The 16456-nt window shown below is 46.3% G+C and overlaps 1 protein-coding gene across 4 annotated transcripts in view; it reads right to left on the bottom strand.

Annotated features, from left to right (window-relative positions):
- The window catches only part of FRMPD4 (FERM and PDZ domain containing 4), a 216760-nt gene that overhangs the window by 18384 nt on the left and 181920 nt on the right, over positions 1-16456 (bottom strand). For all 4 annotated transcript variants that reach the window (XM_083612102.1, XM_083612099.1, XM_083612100.1 and 1 more), the window contains exons 6-9: positions 15430-15534; positions 7948-8055; positions 5596-5727; positions 1932-2051 (exon numbers count right to left, since the gene is read on the bottom strand). In XM_083612102.1, the coding sequence (XP_083468228.1) occupies positions 1932-2051; positions 5596-5727; positions 7948-8055; positions 15430-15534 (465 nt within the window). The remainder of the gene's footprint in view (positions 1-1931; positions 2052-5595; positions 5728-7947; positions 8056-15429; positions 15535-16456) is intronic.

The raw sequence follows: 16456 nt of genomic DNA, 5'->3' as shown, positions 1-16456 counted from the left end.
GCTTCTTAAAAAACCATCTTTAGATGTGGCCACGATGGCCAACTATTGCCCAGTCTCAAATCTTCCATTCTTGGGCAAGGTGATTGAGCGAGTGGTTGCTGAACAACTCCAGGCACGCCTGGAAGAAGCGGACCATTTGGATCCCTTCCAGTCAGGATTCAGGCCTCATCATGGGACTGAAACTGCCTTGGTCGCACTGGTTGATGATCTCCGGCGGGCTAGGGACAAAGGTGAGAGCTGTTTCCTAGTTCTGCTGGATCTCTCAGCGGTGTTTGATACCATCGACCATAACATCCTTCTGGACCATCTTGAGGGGCTGGGAGCTGGGGGCACTGTCATACAGTGGTTCCGCTCCTTCCTCCTGGGCCGTGTTCAGAAAGTGGTGGGGGGGATGAGTGTTCAGACCCCTGGGCTCTCACTTGTGGGGTGCCTCAGGGTTCTGTCCTCTCCCCCATGCTTTTCAACATTTACCGTATTTTTCGCCTCATAGGACGCACTTTTTCCCCTCCAAAAATGAAGGGGAATTATGTGTGCGTCCTATGGGGCGAATGCAGGCTTTCGCTGAAGCCTGGAGAGCGATTGGGGTCGGTGGGCACCGACCCCTCTCGCTCTCCAGGCTTCGCGGACCTCTCCGCAAGCAGCGGGAGCGCTCCCGCTGCTTGCGGATAGTTGCCAGCATGCCGAAGCTTCGCGGACCTCTCAGCAAGCAGCGGGAGCCAGCGCTGGGCTCCCACGGCTTGCAGAGAGCTGCCTGTTTGGGGGCTGGGGTCAGGGGAAGCTCGGGCCTCCCCTGCCCCAGCTCCGCGCCTGGGGGGGGGAAATAATTTTTTCCCCTTTATTTCCCCCCAAAAAACTAGGTGCGCCTTATGGGACGGTGCGTCCTATAGGGCGAAAAATACGGTACATGCAGCCGCTGGGAGAGATCATCAGGAGGTTTGGGCTGGGTGTTCATCAGTATGCGGATGATACCCAGCTCTACCTCTTTTAAATCAGAACCAGTGAAGGCGGTGAAGGTCCTGTGTGAGTGTCTGGAGGTGGTTGGAGGATGGATGGCGGCTAACAGATTGAAGTTGAATCCTGACAAGACAGAAGTACTGTTTTGGGGGGACAGGAGGCGGGCAGGTGTGGAGGATTCCCTGGTCCTGAATGGGGTAACTGTGCCCCTGAAGGACCAGGTGCACAGCCTGGGAGTCATTTTGGACTCACAGCTATCCATGGAGGCACAGGTCAAATCTGTGTCCAGGGCAGCTGTTTACCAGCTCCATCTGGTACGTAGGCTGAGACCCTATCTGCCTGCGGACTGTCTCGCCAGAGTGGTGCATGCTCTGGTTATCTCCCGCTTGGACTACCACAATGCGCTCTACGTGGGGCTACCTTTGAAGGTGACTCGGAAACTACAACTAATTCAGAATGCGGCAGCTAGACTGGTGACCGGGAGTAGCCGCCGAGACCATATAACACCGGTCTTGAAAGACCTACATTGGCTCCCAGTACGTTTCCGAGCACAATTCAAAGTGTTGATGCTGACCTTTAAAGCCCTAAACGGCCTCAGCCCAGTATACCTGAAGGAGCATCTCCACCCCCATCATTCTGCCTGGACGCTGAGGTCCAGCGCCGAGGGCCTTCTGGTGGTTCCCTCATTGCGAGAAGCAAAGCTACAGGGAACCAGGCAGAGGGCCTTCTCGGTAGTGGCGCCCGCCCTGTGGAACGCCCTTCCAGCAGATGTTAAAGCGATAAACAACTACCTGACATTCAGAAGACATCTTAAGGCAGCCCTGTTCAGGGAAGTTTTTAACGTGTGATATTTTAGTGTATTTTTGGTTTCTATGGAAGCTGCCCAGAGTGGCTGGGGAGGCCCAGCCAGATGGGCGGGGTATAAATAATAAATTATTATTATTATATTATTATTATAGTGAACCCATCCAACTCACCTGTACATACAGATATTCAAAGGCAACCGCATCCCTTCTTAAAAGGTCAATGGGATCCTTTGGGACAAAACTAATTCTGAAGAGACATCTCATCTTATGGGAGCTTGGCCTCTGGGTCACCTGGAACAACAAAATGCATGTGTGGAATTCCTGACATTGCATCCTATTTTGCAACCTTGAGATGACTAGAGGGAAATTCTAACAAAGGGTATTATTATTATTATTATTATTATTATTATTATTAGTGTTTATTAGTCCCCTCTCCCCCTTCATTTTTTTTTACAAATGGTAACCCAAAGCAGCTTACAAAATAGTACAAATATTAAAACTAGTATAAAACCAAAAAACCTAAAAACACAGCCAGGGAGCCACCTTTGAAGGGGGCATATGGAGGGATAATCCTCATCAGGACGAATGGTCTTTTAACCAAAGGGCAAGTTATTATCGATCTGTTAATTCTAACAGAATGGGGTCTTAATAGTTATCATAAGGAGGCTATGTAGTATGAAGAAAGAAATAAAGGAACCAAAATCAGTTTACTTTGATTTCAGAAAAGGAGGAATCCTAAATTATTATTATCTCTTATACACACACACACACACACACACACACACACACACACCATATGCATCAATGGAAAATACTGGTATTTCTCTTAGTTCTGAAACATCCCAGACATCTTATGCAGTGTTCCATCATTGCACAACCTACTCAGGACAGACGTTCAGAAATCAGCACTCCCCACTCAGATTGCTAAACACCAATAAAGCACAATGAAAATCTAGGTACTCATAGGCCTATTTCTTCCCATAGTCCTTCTCCCCGACCTATTTGCTGAATGCCTCCGCCTGTTAGCATGTGCCATTTTGACCTACGTTTACGCTGCTCCTGACCCATCAGGGTCTCCACCATAATCTCTGGAGACTGGCACACTGACTTATATGGCACACAGGCCATTTCCCACACTTTCCAAATTAAACAAAAGCCTCTATGGAGTAGCCGGAAATTTATCAGGAAATCATCTCGCAGAGAAAATACAATCAAAAGGCAAACTTGGTGTATTATGAAGCAGAAAATCTTAGCTAATAAGCTAATCTTTCACAGAAAGATTATACTGCAGTGTGTAATACTTGCTTTCTAATATCAACATTGGACAGCAGTTTGATTCAATCGTAAGATTTTTCTTCAGTTCAGTTGGTTTTTGGCTAAGCCCTGTTATACCCAATCGAGAGATTGCATTAAATGCAAGAGTCAGTCAGAAAGGGCATTGTGACCCACCCATCCAATTACAGTGTTTCCATTTGCTAGTAAACAGTAAGAAAACATGGTGGATGAGCATTAAAACAAACCACCACTTGGACTAATATAAAGAGCAGGAAATCAAGGATATAAAAGGGAGAAACTGAGGTTGACTATTGATAGCTTAATCATTGTTGAACTCCCAGGTTTATGCAATGTAGATCTAAAATATTGGGACTGTATACAGTAGGCTTCCCCAACCTGGTATCTTACAGACCAGAAGCCCCATCATCCCTAATCATTGGTAATGCTGGTTGGGGTTGATAAGAACTGTACTCTAAAACCTCTTGAGGGCATCAGGTTGGAGAAGGCAGCAATAGAGTAACACAACCCAGAAACCTACCTATATATTTAACAATAGTAATTGGGTAGAGGAAATGGCTGCCATTATGCATCCTTCCCCATGCATTCCTTGTATGTAATTCTGTCTCCTGTCTCTTGTGGTCTCTATTTCGCTCGATAAATGGGACAAGATGGTGAGCGATGTGACAAAGGGAAAGAAATAAAGCAGGGGATGCTGTATGGGCAGTTTCCTGAGGCGCCGGTATTGTTAAAAGGCGCCAATGAAGGCCTAACAAGTAACTGCACATGACATTAATAGCGTTGCTTGCAACAAGGAATTTTAAAAATAGGCATGGGGGCCAAGTTCAATTGGGACTGCAATGCACAGGAAGGGATGAGTTAAACCAGCTGCAATGCCACAGTGCAATTTAAAAAAGCTCCATTTGGCACCATCACTAATTTTGTCATGAATTTAAAATGCTAGGTTGGTGTTATGAAAATGAATGTTTATTTGGATTGCCATACGTTTTGAAATAAATTGGTATTAGAAAGTTTGTGGTAATGATGTACTGATATGCATTTTTCATGTTGTGCTGCTGTTATATTATGGGCTGCTTTGGACATCTTTATGAGGAAAAGTGGGTTATGAATTATTATTATTATTATTATTATTATTATTATTATTATTATTATATATTATAATTATTAATGGCACAGAAGGAAATCACCACAAGATCAATTTATTATTTATTTATTTTTAAATCCCCTGATATCACAGTGACGCAATTAATGCAATGTGTGGTTGGGACCTACTGTCTAGGTGGCAAAAAAGCAATCTGAGAGCCAATGTTTGTGCTTAAATCTCTCCTATTGAAGCCAATAGGAGATGAAGATGCTTAACTTTGGCTGAATTGTGGCCAGCTTTGTTTACTTTGATTGACAGGAAATTGGCAGCATTGTTCTTCAGCCTTTTTTTCTCTTCAGTGCCCATAATACAGTCTCCTAATTCATAATACAGCCCTCTGCTTTCCTTGCTCTAACAAGCTGCTTCCTAATCATCAGAAGGCAGGCAGGCAAGCACACAAAGAAAGAAGCACTAACAAGCTATTGGTGAGCTTTTGAAAGGTCTTTCCAAAACAAATAACAAAGAAAATAACAATTGATTCCAGTGACAGCAGAATTAGGCCAGAACCAACAGCTTCTAAGAATCCCACACTGCTGTTTCCACAATGAGCTTAATCTTCCTTAATGATCTAATAAATGAAGTCACCCAACAGTGTTTTCTGCATCACCATTTATCACTGCAGAAGTGGATGGATTATGGCATTACTGAAACAATCAGGGAACAGGTTTTGTTTGAGCGGGCTTGAGGAAACATACTCAGTGTGATTTGGATATATATATATATATATATATATATATATATATATATGTAAAACGAGGAAGACGGGGGGGGGGTAGCTCAGAGATCAGGCAGGAGATACAGGCAGGGGGTTTTAATTCTCTGTTTAATGCTACTCTTCTGCGGCACAACACACAAAAGGGAAGGAAGGAGATCCCACACAATACAGCACCTATATTGCTGACCAGAGCACACACATAGAGCCCCACCCCTGGGATACTAGCTGGACGGGGACGGAAAGGCTCCTTTTCCAAGCCACCAAGGGCAGGGGGAAGAACATGCAACAAGGGCAGCCATAGACACACACTGTCACCAGAAACCAGGAGATAGATTGGGCCCCAACAGAGGCAAAGAAGCAACCTTTTTTGCATGATGAGGGTGGGAGCAGAGAGTCCTGCCAGGAGCTAGAGTTGCAGAGCTCCCAAGAGTTAAATACACACTGCAGACTTCACAGAGCAGTTCCCTAACCACTTCAGCTACAGCAGCAGGACAGAAGTTCCTGCTTATAGCGCCATCTTTGATTTAAGTCTAGTTCGTTGCATTATAACTAAACACATTTATATGCGAACAGTAGTTATCTGACACTGCTCTAGAAATAATAACAATACTATATTCCAGAAACTTTATTTCAGGATCCACAACGCTTCATCGTTGCATGCTTAGTTGCATTATTGCACAAACCTGAGTAAGAGTCTCTTGTTCGTGTAGCAAGAGAAGTTTGGTTCCAGACCCATCAGTCTTCTGCTCCAGCATCAGGGAAAAGTGTTCAATACACTTAATTGAGAGCTTCTCTTGAAGCGTTAAGATGACATCCTTCAAAAGAGAACAGATTGAAAACAACCACCCAGAAGAAAAGAAACGGATAGAATGGGGACCTTGTTTTCTCTCACTCTGAAATGTAATTTCTTAGTCCAAAGGGGTAGGAGTCTGTGGGCCAGACCTGGAGTTGCTCAGCTGCCAATCACATGATGTCACACTGATGTCCTCTGCAAGGCACTTTGAAGTCCCAAGGTCAGGACTTCAAAGCACCTTGCAAGGTATTGCTAAAAGGTTTTCAAGAATCCCCTGCTAAAATGATGGCTAACAACCCCCAGGTCTCTAAGCAGGAGATTCAGATACACACCCTTTCTGAATTTGGCTGAGAACTGCCTGCAAAAAGTGAGGGCTTTCCCCCTTGCTTTAGCTGAAGTCCACTTTATGGCATTCCCCCATATACTTTCCCTCCACTTCAGTAATAAGCAATGTTGCTGTCATAAAAAAAAAATGATTTCTCTCCCCCCCTCTTTTTAAAAGACATTTTTTCATCAGTAACATTCTTGTTATCTTCCCACTGCTAAACATCTGAGTGGATATTTTTGAACAAGCTTTTTGTATCAATCTCTACCTTCTGCTATTACTTCTAAAATGGCAATTAAATGTCAGTTTGCCTAAATGCAGTTCTGATTTCATTCAAAACTGACCACCCATCCGTAAAGATCCATGTTATTTTCAATTTATCTCTGAAGGATATATATATAGGTTAACCTTGCCACTTGACAAAAAATTTGGTGAGTTCAGTATTAGAAATGGATACCTAGTAAACTGAACATAAAAATTCTGGTTCACAAAATCATTATTGATGCTAGGGAGATAAATAAATTATTGAAGCAGTTAAATAGTTCCAAAGATTTTTGAAATATATGACTGAGATGCATCACAGATGCATCACAGACATATTGATTGCACTTCCTCGCAAGTTCACTTATTTTTGCGAAACATTTATTTTTAGATCAGAAATTAGGCAAAAATGTGCACACTGAGTATATAACTAAGGGAAACTGACTGTAGAAAGGACAACACATTACTGCAATTGTGAGGTTTGAGAGGTTAGGAAAGATATCAGTGGGGAACCAGAGCGAAGTCTCTATTCTCAGAAAAATAAATAAGTCACAATGTTGATTGAACTGTACTATATAATCTGCATTTATCAACATGCTTAAGTTGTGCTAATGCATTATGGGTCAGCGTTGGATAAAGGCTTTGCTTTCCTTAGATGGGAAGGCACCGTCCATCCACAGAAGGCCTTTGATCAAAGTGGCAGGGTTAGCCCACCCATGAGGCAAGGTGAGGCAACTGCCTTGGGAGGCAGGATCCGGCCTCTGAGGAGTGCATCACCTGCTGCTGCCGCCTCTGCCATGGTGGCAGCGACTGCTACGGCATGCACCTTGGGAGGCCAGATGTGCCTCCTCCTTGGCAGCCCTACCCCAATGCCACCTCTATTGTGGCTTCTCAGCAAATAAGAGACACTGCTGGTCTCCTCCCACTCAGGAAATGGCATGGGCTGCTTGCTGGGATCTCCTGCCTGGCATGATTTAGAACAGGCCCATTTCCCTCTGCGCCAGTATTTGATTCCCAAGAGGGTGTCATTTTGTGGTTTGCCTCAGGTGCCAAAATATCTTGGGCCAGGCCTGGACAGTAAGCTGCTACTTTTGTTGACTTCCTCCTCCTACTGCATCCCAAATGCTGCCTCCCGCACTGTTCCAGAGGATCTCTAAAGCCAGAGTAGCTTCCAGCTCCCATTAGTACCATTCCCATTGTGAATTTATTTCACAATATCCCTTATTCGTTTAGCCTGTGGTCTACCTACTAGTAATATAATTCACTGCTGGCATAACCCTAACATACCTATTTCTCATATTATTGACCCATATTTGTTGCAAGTTATTCAATTAGCAATCAATATCTTAATTTCAGCTGGCACAGCATGCTGACTTCTGGCAGCATATCATGACTTCTTAGTGAGGTCCATGTAATTTTAATTAAGTTGCAGTAATTAAAGCCGTCACCCCTATTTTTGAATCACTAGCGCCACATTAGAGTTTATGAGCATAAAATTCATTTAAATCCACAAAATTCATCACAAGGAAGCCTTATAGTACAGGCTTGAATCCTGCATACAAAAATGTTATTGTAAGGCTTGCTGTAACTTTATTCATTTATTTTTTGCAGTCTTAAGATGCAATGTATGTTGAAGATTCTGAGCAGTGAGCCTACCTTTATTGAAGTGCTGCAATCAAACCGAAAAGATTTGGTCTGCCCATTTTCAAGATACACTTTCAGAACGTTTGGCATGAAAAGAAGTGAATTATCTTTAACAGTTTCCTGTCAGAGAGTAAAAACAATGAACATGATCAGAGCTCCCATATAACAAGGCTTTAAATTAGCCTAGAACTCCGATTCAGGGGAAGGAACCACACAAGCTGACTGACACTTGAAATCAAGGACTCTGGATCCCCCCTAAGCTAAATAAATTATTATATTTACCACTAATATTGAGTTATTTTCTGGTGGCCTTCACATGGAGGGATGGTGCTCAAGTTGTCCTTAAGCCACTGATGTTACAATCCCTGGTACTTATTACCAGCGCTGAACTGCCCATGAGGCTGACTGAAGCAACTGCCTTGGGTGGTGGAATCCCATGGGGCTGTGACCCTGCAGGTGTGCCCCTGCCACCACTTGGGCCATGCAGTTGCGGCTTCCAGCAAGATCTCATAAGAGTTCCACAAGATCTCGCTGGAAGCAGCTGCCCCGCGACCCTGGAAAGTGAGGCTTTGGCAGGGAGCACCTTCCTGTTTCACCTCAGTTGACGAAACAGGATGGGCTGCCCCTGCTCATTACTCATTAGTCGAAAAAGAGTTAAATAAAAAGATGGCCTCAGCTTTGATACACTATATTGCCAGATTACTGTCAGCAGCCTGGTTTCCTTCCCCAGCCCTACCTTTTATGCAATATGGCGCAGCATGAATACACTCTTTGTGTATGTGTTCATTGGTGGGAAGGAGTCTGCTGCTTGCATGTTGTTCTTCCATTGTGCACATCCAAAGGTTTATTTGTTTTATGGCCCACAGATTGAATTCTGATCTGAATGGGGCACTGGCGTGACCCAGCATGGCAATTATTATATCCCACTTCTTTTATGAAATTACAAATAGAAATGTGCAACTGAGAGGCCATGTTGCAGGGGTTAGTTTACGGAAAGGACGAGGCAATGATTAACACAGTACTGGCTAACTGGTGCTCGTTCTTCACAGGAATGAGCAAAGGTAAAAGTTGGAAGCTTGAAATTCAAAGAAACTAGATACAAAATTAAGCAACGGTGAACTCTTTTTAAAGCACAGCATTTATAATATAATATTTATAATATAGCTCCTATATTAGGAGATGATGCCTATGAAATATTAATGCAGAGATGTTGTTTACTTTGCCAAGAACCAAAGATTTCATTGTGCCCTTGGTTTCATAACGGGATTCTTTAAATTATTAAGAAGGATCAAGGAATAAAAAACATACTGTTGCATTTTCTGAAACACCTTCTGTCAGGGAACTGTCATCTGAGACGAAGGAGGTGAAAGGGCTCATGGAGGGTGAGAGAGACCACTCAGCGGAGGAGGGGACCAGCAGGGGGAGAAGTGGAGTTACAAGGGAAAGTGAGTCGGAGGGAGAGCTCAGAGATACTTCAAGCGGGAACAGTGGAGAGGTTTCAGGACCTCCCGTAGGGACACCCACTCCTCGGCGGAAACTGTCACGCCGAGAGTCCAGAAGACGCGTTTCCGTCAAGGAGCTTTTATGCTGGAAGAAATTCCGTAAACGCCCACTGTCCGATTCAACGAGCGATTGATGGAGCCATGCTTAAGGAGCTCCATCACAGACAGAGGTTTGGGAACTTAGCCAAGCTCTGAGGGATCAGGATTTTACGCACAAGCAGCTCACCATCCCATCACAGCAATCGGACAGTCCCTGAAAGCAGCTTGTGCAGAGAGGCATCATGAGCAACCCAGCTGGAGCCGGAGGAGCAGCAGGAGCTGGAGAAGGTCCAACTCTGGAAGAAAGGTGCAGAGTTTTGGAACTCCAGCTAGCAATGCAAACGGCGAGGCTAGAAGAAAGGAGGGCGCAGGATGCAGAAAAGGCAAAAGGCGCTACACTAGCAAGAAAGATGCCAGGAATGGTGCAGAAGTTTGGGGGGGACCCCAGGAACTACCAAGCCTTTAGGACAGAGATGCAGTATGCTCTTGAACTGCAGTTTAACGACTTTCCCGATGAGGCATCGCGAGTGGCGTTTGTGATTGGCCATCTCGAAGGAGGGGCGAGAGACTGGGTCCGGCCCCTGATGGCAGGGAATAGTGACATGCTGAAGGACGCGAGGAAGTTTTTTCGCGCCATGGATTTGATGTTTTCCAGCGAGATTGAACAGGGACTGGTGCGCAGACAATTGATGGCTTGCAAACAGGGGAGCCGATCGGTTCGTGAGTACTGGACTGAGTTTACAATGTTGATACATAAATTGGGGTGGGACCTATCGGCGGAACCCATTCAAATGCTCTTTGAAGAGGGGCTTTCTTCGGCGGTGAAAGACGAACTTTCCCGGGCGCCCAGGGCGGAGTCTATGGACCAGCTGACCAAATCAGCGTTGACCATTGGAGCGCGCCAGGAGGCAAGAGCCTTGGAGAAGCGGGAGGGGAAAGGAGAGCGTTGGAGGGATTTCCGCATTCCAGAGATTCCAGAACCCAGTTTCCCGCCCGGAGAGCCGATGGAAGTTGGAACAGCGCGCGCGCGCGCAGTTTCAAATCCCAGTGAAGGGAGGAAGAAGGAGGGAAAGAGCGCCAAGAAATGTTACCTCTGCCAGCAGCCAGGTCACTTTGCCAGAGTCTGCCCACAAAGAAAGGAATGGCAAGGGATGGCGGGAGCTGTTGGGGGGAAGGAGGAGGAAGTCCAGGAGCCAGTAAAAGCCAGCGCCTGTCTGCCGCTGTCAGGGCACTGCAGACAGGCCAAGGAGCAGTAAAAGTGCCCACTCCGGAACCTCCAAGACCAGCTCTAGTAATAGAGGTGCTGCTAGAGCTGGCAAACGGATACCCACTAAAGACCAAGGCGCTGTTGGACTCAGGCAGCTCCTGTAATTTTATGAGCAAGGAGTTTGCAGCTGAACACCAGATACAGACACTCCCTTTAAGCAACCCCCTGCAGGTCACCACGATCGATGGGAGGGAGCTGTTGGGGGGAGAAGTTAGCCTACAGACCGTCCCAATGGTTATGAGGGTGGCAAGGCACACTGAAAGGATAGCATTCAATGTAGCCACCCTGGGAGGGGCGCCAGTCATTTTGGGAATGAGCTGGCTAGCGTTGCATGACCCGCTAGTGGGCTGGCATCAGAGAGTGGTCTCCTTTGGGTCAGCACATTGCCTGGAACACTGCAAAGAGGGAAAGGTGCCAGAAGGGGCAAAAGCCTCTCTAGCAGGGATGGAAGTGGCGGACAAAGGGAAGGTGCCCAAACAATACGCTGACCTGAGCAAGGTCTTCAGCGAAAGGGAAGCAGATAAACTACCACCGCATAGAGACTTTGACTGCCAAATTAACCTGGTCCCTGGGGCCCAGCTCCCCGTGGGCAAGCTGTACGCCATGTCAGACAGGGAAATGCAGGAGTTGAGGGAGTTTATTGACAAAAACCTGAAGAGAGGTTTCATCAGAGAGTCCAGAGCGGTGGGGGGCAGCCCAGTGTTTTTTGTGGACAAAAAAAACACGGATAAACCGAGATTGATCGTGGACTACCGGCGGCTGAATGCCGTGTCAGAACCAGTGACTTTCCCCATGCCCAGGATTGATGACATTTTGACCAGGGTGAGGAAGGGAAAGATATTCACGAAACTGGACCTGAGAGGAGCGTACAACCTGATACGAATAAAGAAGGGGGATGAATGGAAGACAACGATGTTCACCCCCCTAGGGGCTTTCGAATATCTCGTTATGCCCTTTGGATTACAAGCAGGCTCCGCCTGTTTTCAATCGCTCATGAACCATGTACTGGGACCTTTGCTCTACAAGAATTGCGTGGCCTTTCTCGATGACGTGCTGATATATTCAGAGAATGAGGAGCAGCATGTAAAGGATGTCAGGGAAGTGCTGAGCCAGCTGCAAGCAAACCAGTTGTGGGTGAAATTGGAGAAGTGTCAGTTCCACGCCAAGGAGGTGGAATTCCTGGGGTACCGCCTATCAGACAAGGGATTAGCCATGGATCCAAGCAAGGTACAGGCGGTGCTGGAATGGAAGACACCAAAAACGAAAAAAGATGTGCAAAGGTTCTTAGGGTTTGGGAACTTTTACCGTAAATTCATCAAGAACTTTGCCCACTTAACGGCTCCCATCACGGACTGTCTGAGCAGCAAGAAGAAATTTGTTTGGACGGCGGAGGCGGAGCACGCTTTTGAGGAATTGAAAAAGGCATTCGCTTCGGAAGAACAGCTCCTGCATGTGGATTTACAAAAACCCATGAGAGTGGAAACTGATGCCTCAGACCGCGCGGTGGGGGCGGTGCTGCTTCAGCCAGGGAGCAATAAGTCGGAATGGAGACCGTGTGCCTTCTTTTCGCGTAAGCTGAACAAATCCGAGAGGAACTACACGGTATATGACCGAGAACTACTCGCCATTCACGAAGCGTTCCGGAGATGGAGACACTTACTAATTGGTGCACAGCATAAGGTACAAGTATGTACGGACCACAAGAATTTGGAGTATTGGAGAACGGCACGAGTGCTCAACCAACGACAAGTGAGATGGGCCCAGGAGTTCTCCAAATTCCATTTTGAAATCTGCTATGTGCCAGGTCCAGAAAACATCAGAGCGGACGCTCTCTCTCGCAAACCTGAATATTTGGAGGGGGAGGGAGCGCCAGAAGAGAGACATATTATCCCAGAGGACCACTGGGTGTGTGGTGCGGCCTGGGTGGGGCAAAGAGAACTGGTAGAGGGAACGGTAAATGATGAGTACGCCCAGGATAAGCTCAGAGGTTTAAGGGGAGAGGGAGAAGACCCCGGAGGTTTTGAAGAAAGAAACGGGGCATTGTATTACAAAGGGGCGCTATATATACCTGAAGGGGAATTGAGGGGGAGAGTACTCAAACAGCTGCACGACAATCCCACAGCGGGGCATTTTGGGCAACACAAGACCATGTGGTTGGTGACCAGGGAGTTTTGGTGGCCCAAGGTGAGGGAGGATGTACGGGAGTATGTGAGAAGGTGTGACCAATGCCAGAGAGCCAAAGGAGAAAGGCGGGCGCCAGCAGGGTATTTAGAACCGTTACCCACACCAGAACGACCGTGGGAGGCGGTGTCGATAGATTTTATGACTGATCTGCCCAAATCCCAGGGGAAAACCGCCATACTAGTCGTAGTAGACCAGTTAACTAAGATGGGTCACTTTGTAGCTTGCTCACATGCAGTCACGGCGGAAGAGACAGCAAAATTGTTTGTAGAACATATTTTTAGGCTGCATGGCGCCCCCTTGAGGCTGGTTTCCGACAGAGGGAAACAGTTCACGTCCAGATTCTGGAGGAAGCTTATGAGCTTGTTGCACGTAGAGGTCAACTTTTCGACTGCCAGGCACCCTGAGACCAATGGGCAGGCGGAGAGGGCAAACGGTATCCTTCAACAATACCTGAGGTGTTATGTCAATGACAGAGAAAACGATTGGGTCGAAAAGTTGGCACTAGCGGAATTTGCTTACAATAATGCAGAGAATGTGTCCACCGGGATGAGCCCCTTTATGGCTAATTATGGGTGCCACCCCAGGGCGTTTCCAGGGGAAGGAGGAGAGAGATGGAGTGTTCCGGCCGCTGAACTTTTTGTAGAAGAAATGGAAGCGATCCATCGTCAACTCCAACACAACTTAGAAAGGGCCAAAGAAGAATATAAGAGGCAGGCAGACAAGAGCAGAAGGGAAGGTGAAACAATTAGGGTGGGGAGTCGGGTCTGGCTATCAACCCAAGGGTTGCCGTTCAAGGGTAGTTGCAAGAAATTGAGACCCAAAAGATTGGGACCATTTGAGGTCATCCAACAGGTCAACCCAGTGGCTTTCAGACTCCGGTTACCGAACCACATGAAACTGCACCCAGTATTCCACAGGTCATTACTGTCACCATACAGGGGGGAAGGTGAAGGGGTATCCACACGGGGGCCAGCCATAGAAGAAAGGGAAAGCCGCAACTATGTGGCAGAAATCATCGACTCCAGGTGGAAGGGTAATCAGGTGGAGTATTTGGTCGCGTGGGAAGGGGAACCGGAGTCGGAAAACACCTGGGTGAAGGCAGAGGAGGTCCATGACGAGGTCTTGATCGAAACGTTCCACCAAAGGTTCCCCAGGAAACCTCAACCAGTAGCGAGGTTCCGGAGGGAGTACTTTGGCAGCACCGACGATGAGGAGGAACTGGAGGGATTCAGGGAATCGGAGTTGGAAGAGGGTACAGACTCCGAGGAGGAGGAGTACTTGGAAACCGGGAACAGCAAAAGGTGGAGGGAAGTGTTCGAAACTTCGGAAGATGAGGGAGGTTCCTTCAGGGGTTTTGCTCCCTCGCCTCCCGCAGAGGAGGGGAGGGAAGGGGGTGAAGGGGGCCCTAGAGGGGAGGTGGATGTCAGGGAACTGTCATCTGAGACGAAGGAGGTGAAAGGGCTCATGGAGGGTGAGAGAGACCACTCAGCGGAGGAGGGGACCAGCAGGGGGAGAAGTGGAGTTACAAGGGAAAGTGAGTCGGAGGGAGAGCTCAGAGATACTTCAAGCGGGAACAGTGGAGAGGTTTCAGGACCTCCCGTAGGGACACCCACTCCTCGGCGGAAACTGTCACGCCGAGAGTCCAGAAGACGCGTTTCCGTCAAGGAGCTTTTATGCTGGAAGAAATTCCGTAAACGCCCACTGTCCGATTCAACGAGCGATTGATGGAGCCATGCTTAAGGAGCTCCATCACAGACAGAGGTTTGGGAACTTAGCCAAGCTCTGAGGGATCAGGATTTTACGCACAAGCAGCTCACCATCCCATCACACCTTCTTTCTCAGGTAGGCAATTGTGGGGCCTGTGTGTATGCCTGAAGGACAGCCCTGTCCCCCAAGTCTCTTCTGAACTGCCAACAAACCTTTATTATGACTCAGGCACAACCATTCAGTTAATTACACAGTAAGGTACTTTCACATGATTTCACTCGTTGAGTTGCTCACTTGAAAATACTCAACGTCAAAACTAAGAACCTTGTGAAGAGTTTATAGATTTGTGAGAGAGAATGCTTTCCGTCTTAAGAACTTGTGTCATAATGGATGTTCACTGTTATGTAAGCTTTGCACATGATGTATAATTTCAACACAGATATTTCCAAACAAGCAGCGCTGAATAAAATATGCAATGGTACAGAGGAGTATAGGGAGCATAACATGCCACTGATATGCTGGAATTGATCCTTAGAATCCTGGATAACTTCGCTTTCTTTCTTTTTTTAAGGCATTAATTTCCACCCCAAATCTTGGCATGGTTTGGATATAATGTCTATAATGAATACATTGCTCACACATATCTGGGCAATTTATCATACTATTGTCCATTTAAAGCTTTAGAGAGTGATTTTGAATGAATTTCTCTCTCTCTCTCTCTCTCTCTCTCTCTCTCTCTCTCTCTCTCAAAAGGGAATTATATTTTAAAATGAAGAAATAAATATTCACACTCACAGAAACCTGGCCATTAATAATGACCTCTTCTGAGAATCGCACTTTGACAGGATTCGACTTCAATCTGGCCTTTTTCGCAGCGCTGATAAATGCCGATTTAGGAGACTAGAAAGAAGGGATGAGTGGAAAAGGCAAAGATGACTTGACTGACAGTTAACTGCCAACCACTGCTATAGATCTCCTGATCAAGTCTCATTTGATCCCATCTGTCAGAAATATTACTGCTTCTGCCCAATGCTATTTATTATATAATGGAAATAAAAGCAAATCACACTTTTCTGTTAGCGGTATGAAAAAATGTAAACACAGTCGGTCAGATGCAACAGGAATAGACTGACATTCTTTCAGTGACATGAAGGCAGGCAACATTAACCCCTCCATATGGGAATCCCTTGAAGACTATCATAGCGCCTGGAGGTAGACCATCAGGTTGTGTAGCTACAGCAGTGACCGGAGGAGGAATGGTTGCTGGGAAGAGCACAGAAAGAAGAAACACCATGGTGTACCTGTAGCAGCACAACTGGGCACCTTCATCTCCTCCACCTGAAATAAAACATGTGTCTCCTGTATCACCCTCCACAGCCATAGTTGGCACTGTAACTCTCCAATGATTTGATTTTACCTTCAAAGGGACATTCTTCCACTGTCTCCGGTGACAGATGGATTCTAACAACACAGTCGGTATGCAAAATATTTTCACCAGTGTAGGCTTTTAAAAATGGAGCAGCTGTAGTAGACTGCAACCACTACTATGCTATAAGATCCACTATCCTGTAATATTACATATGAGCCTGTTCTACTGATGAAGCCTAGGATGGCGAAACAAGGCTAATATCCCAGAAATCCTTGTCTTAGACTCTGTGAAAGGATTCTGTGGAACTTTAATAACACTTCATGTGGATTATTGGACTCTTTGAACAGACAGGTGGAATAGATAGTTTTACATGTATGGACCTTATGCATGAACTGACTAGAGAATGAACTGATCCACTGGGTCTTCTGCTTTTTTCCGTTGAACTTTATGAGA

Source organism: Podarcis filfolensis (genome assembly GCF_964270895.1).
Source record: "Podarcis filfolensis genome assembly, chromosome: 4".
NCBI lineage: Eukaryota > Metazoa > Chordata > Lepidosauria > Squamata > Lacertidae > Podarcis > Podarcis filfolensis.
The sequence above is the reverse complement of the archived record's forward strand: the minus strand, read 5'-3'. Positions and strand labels throughout refer to the sequence as shown.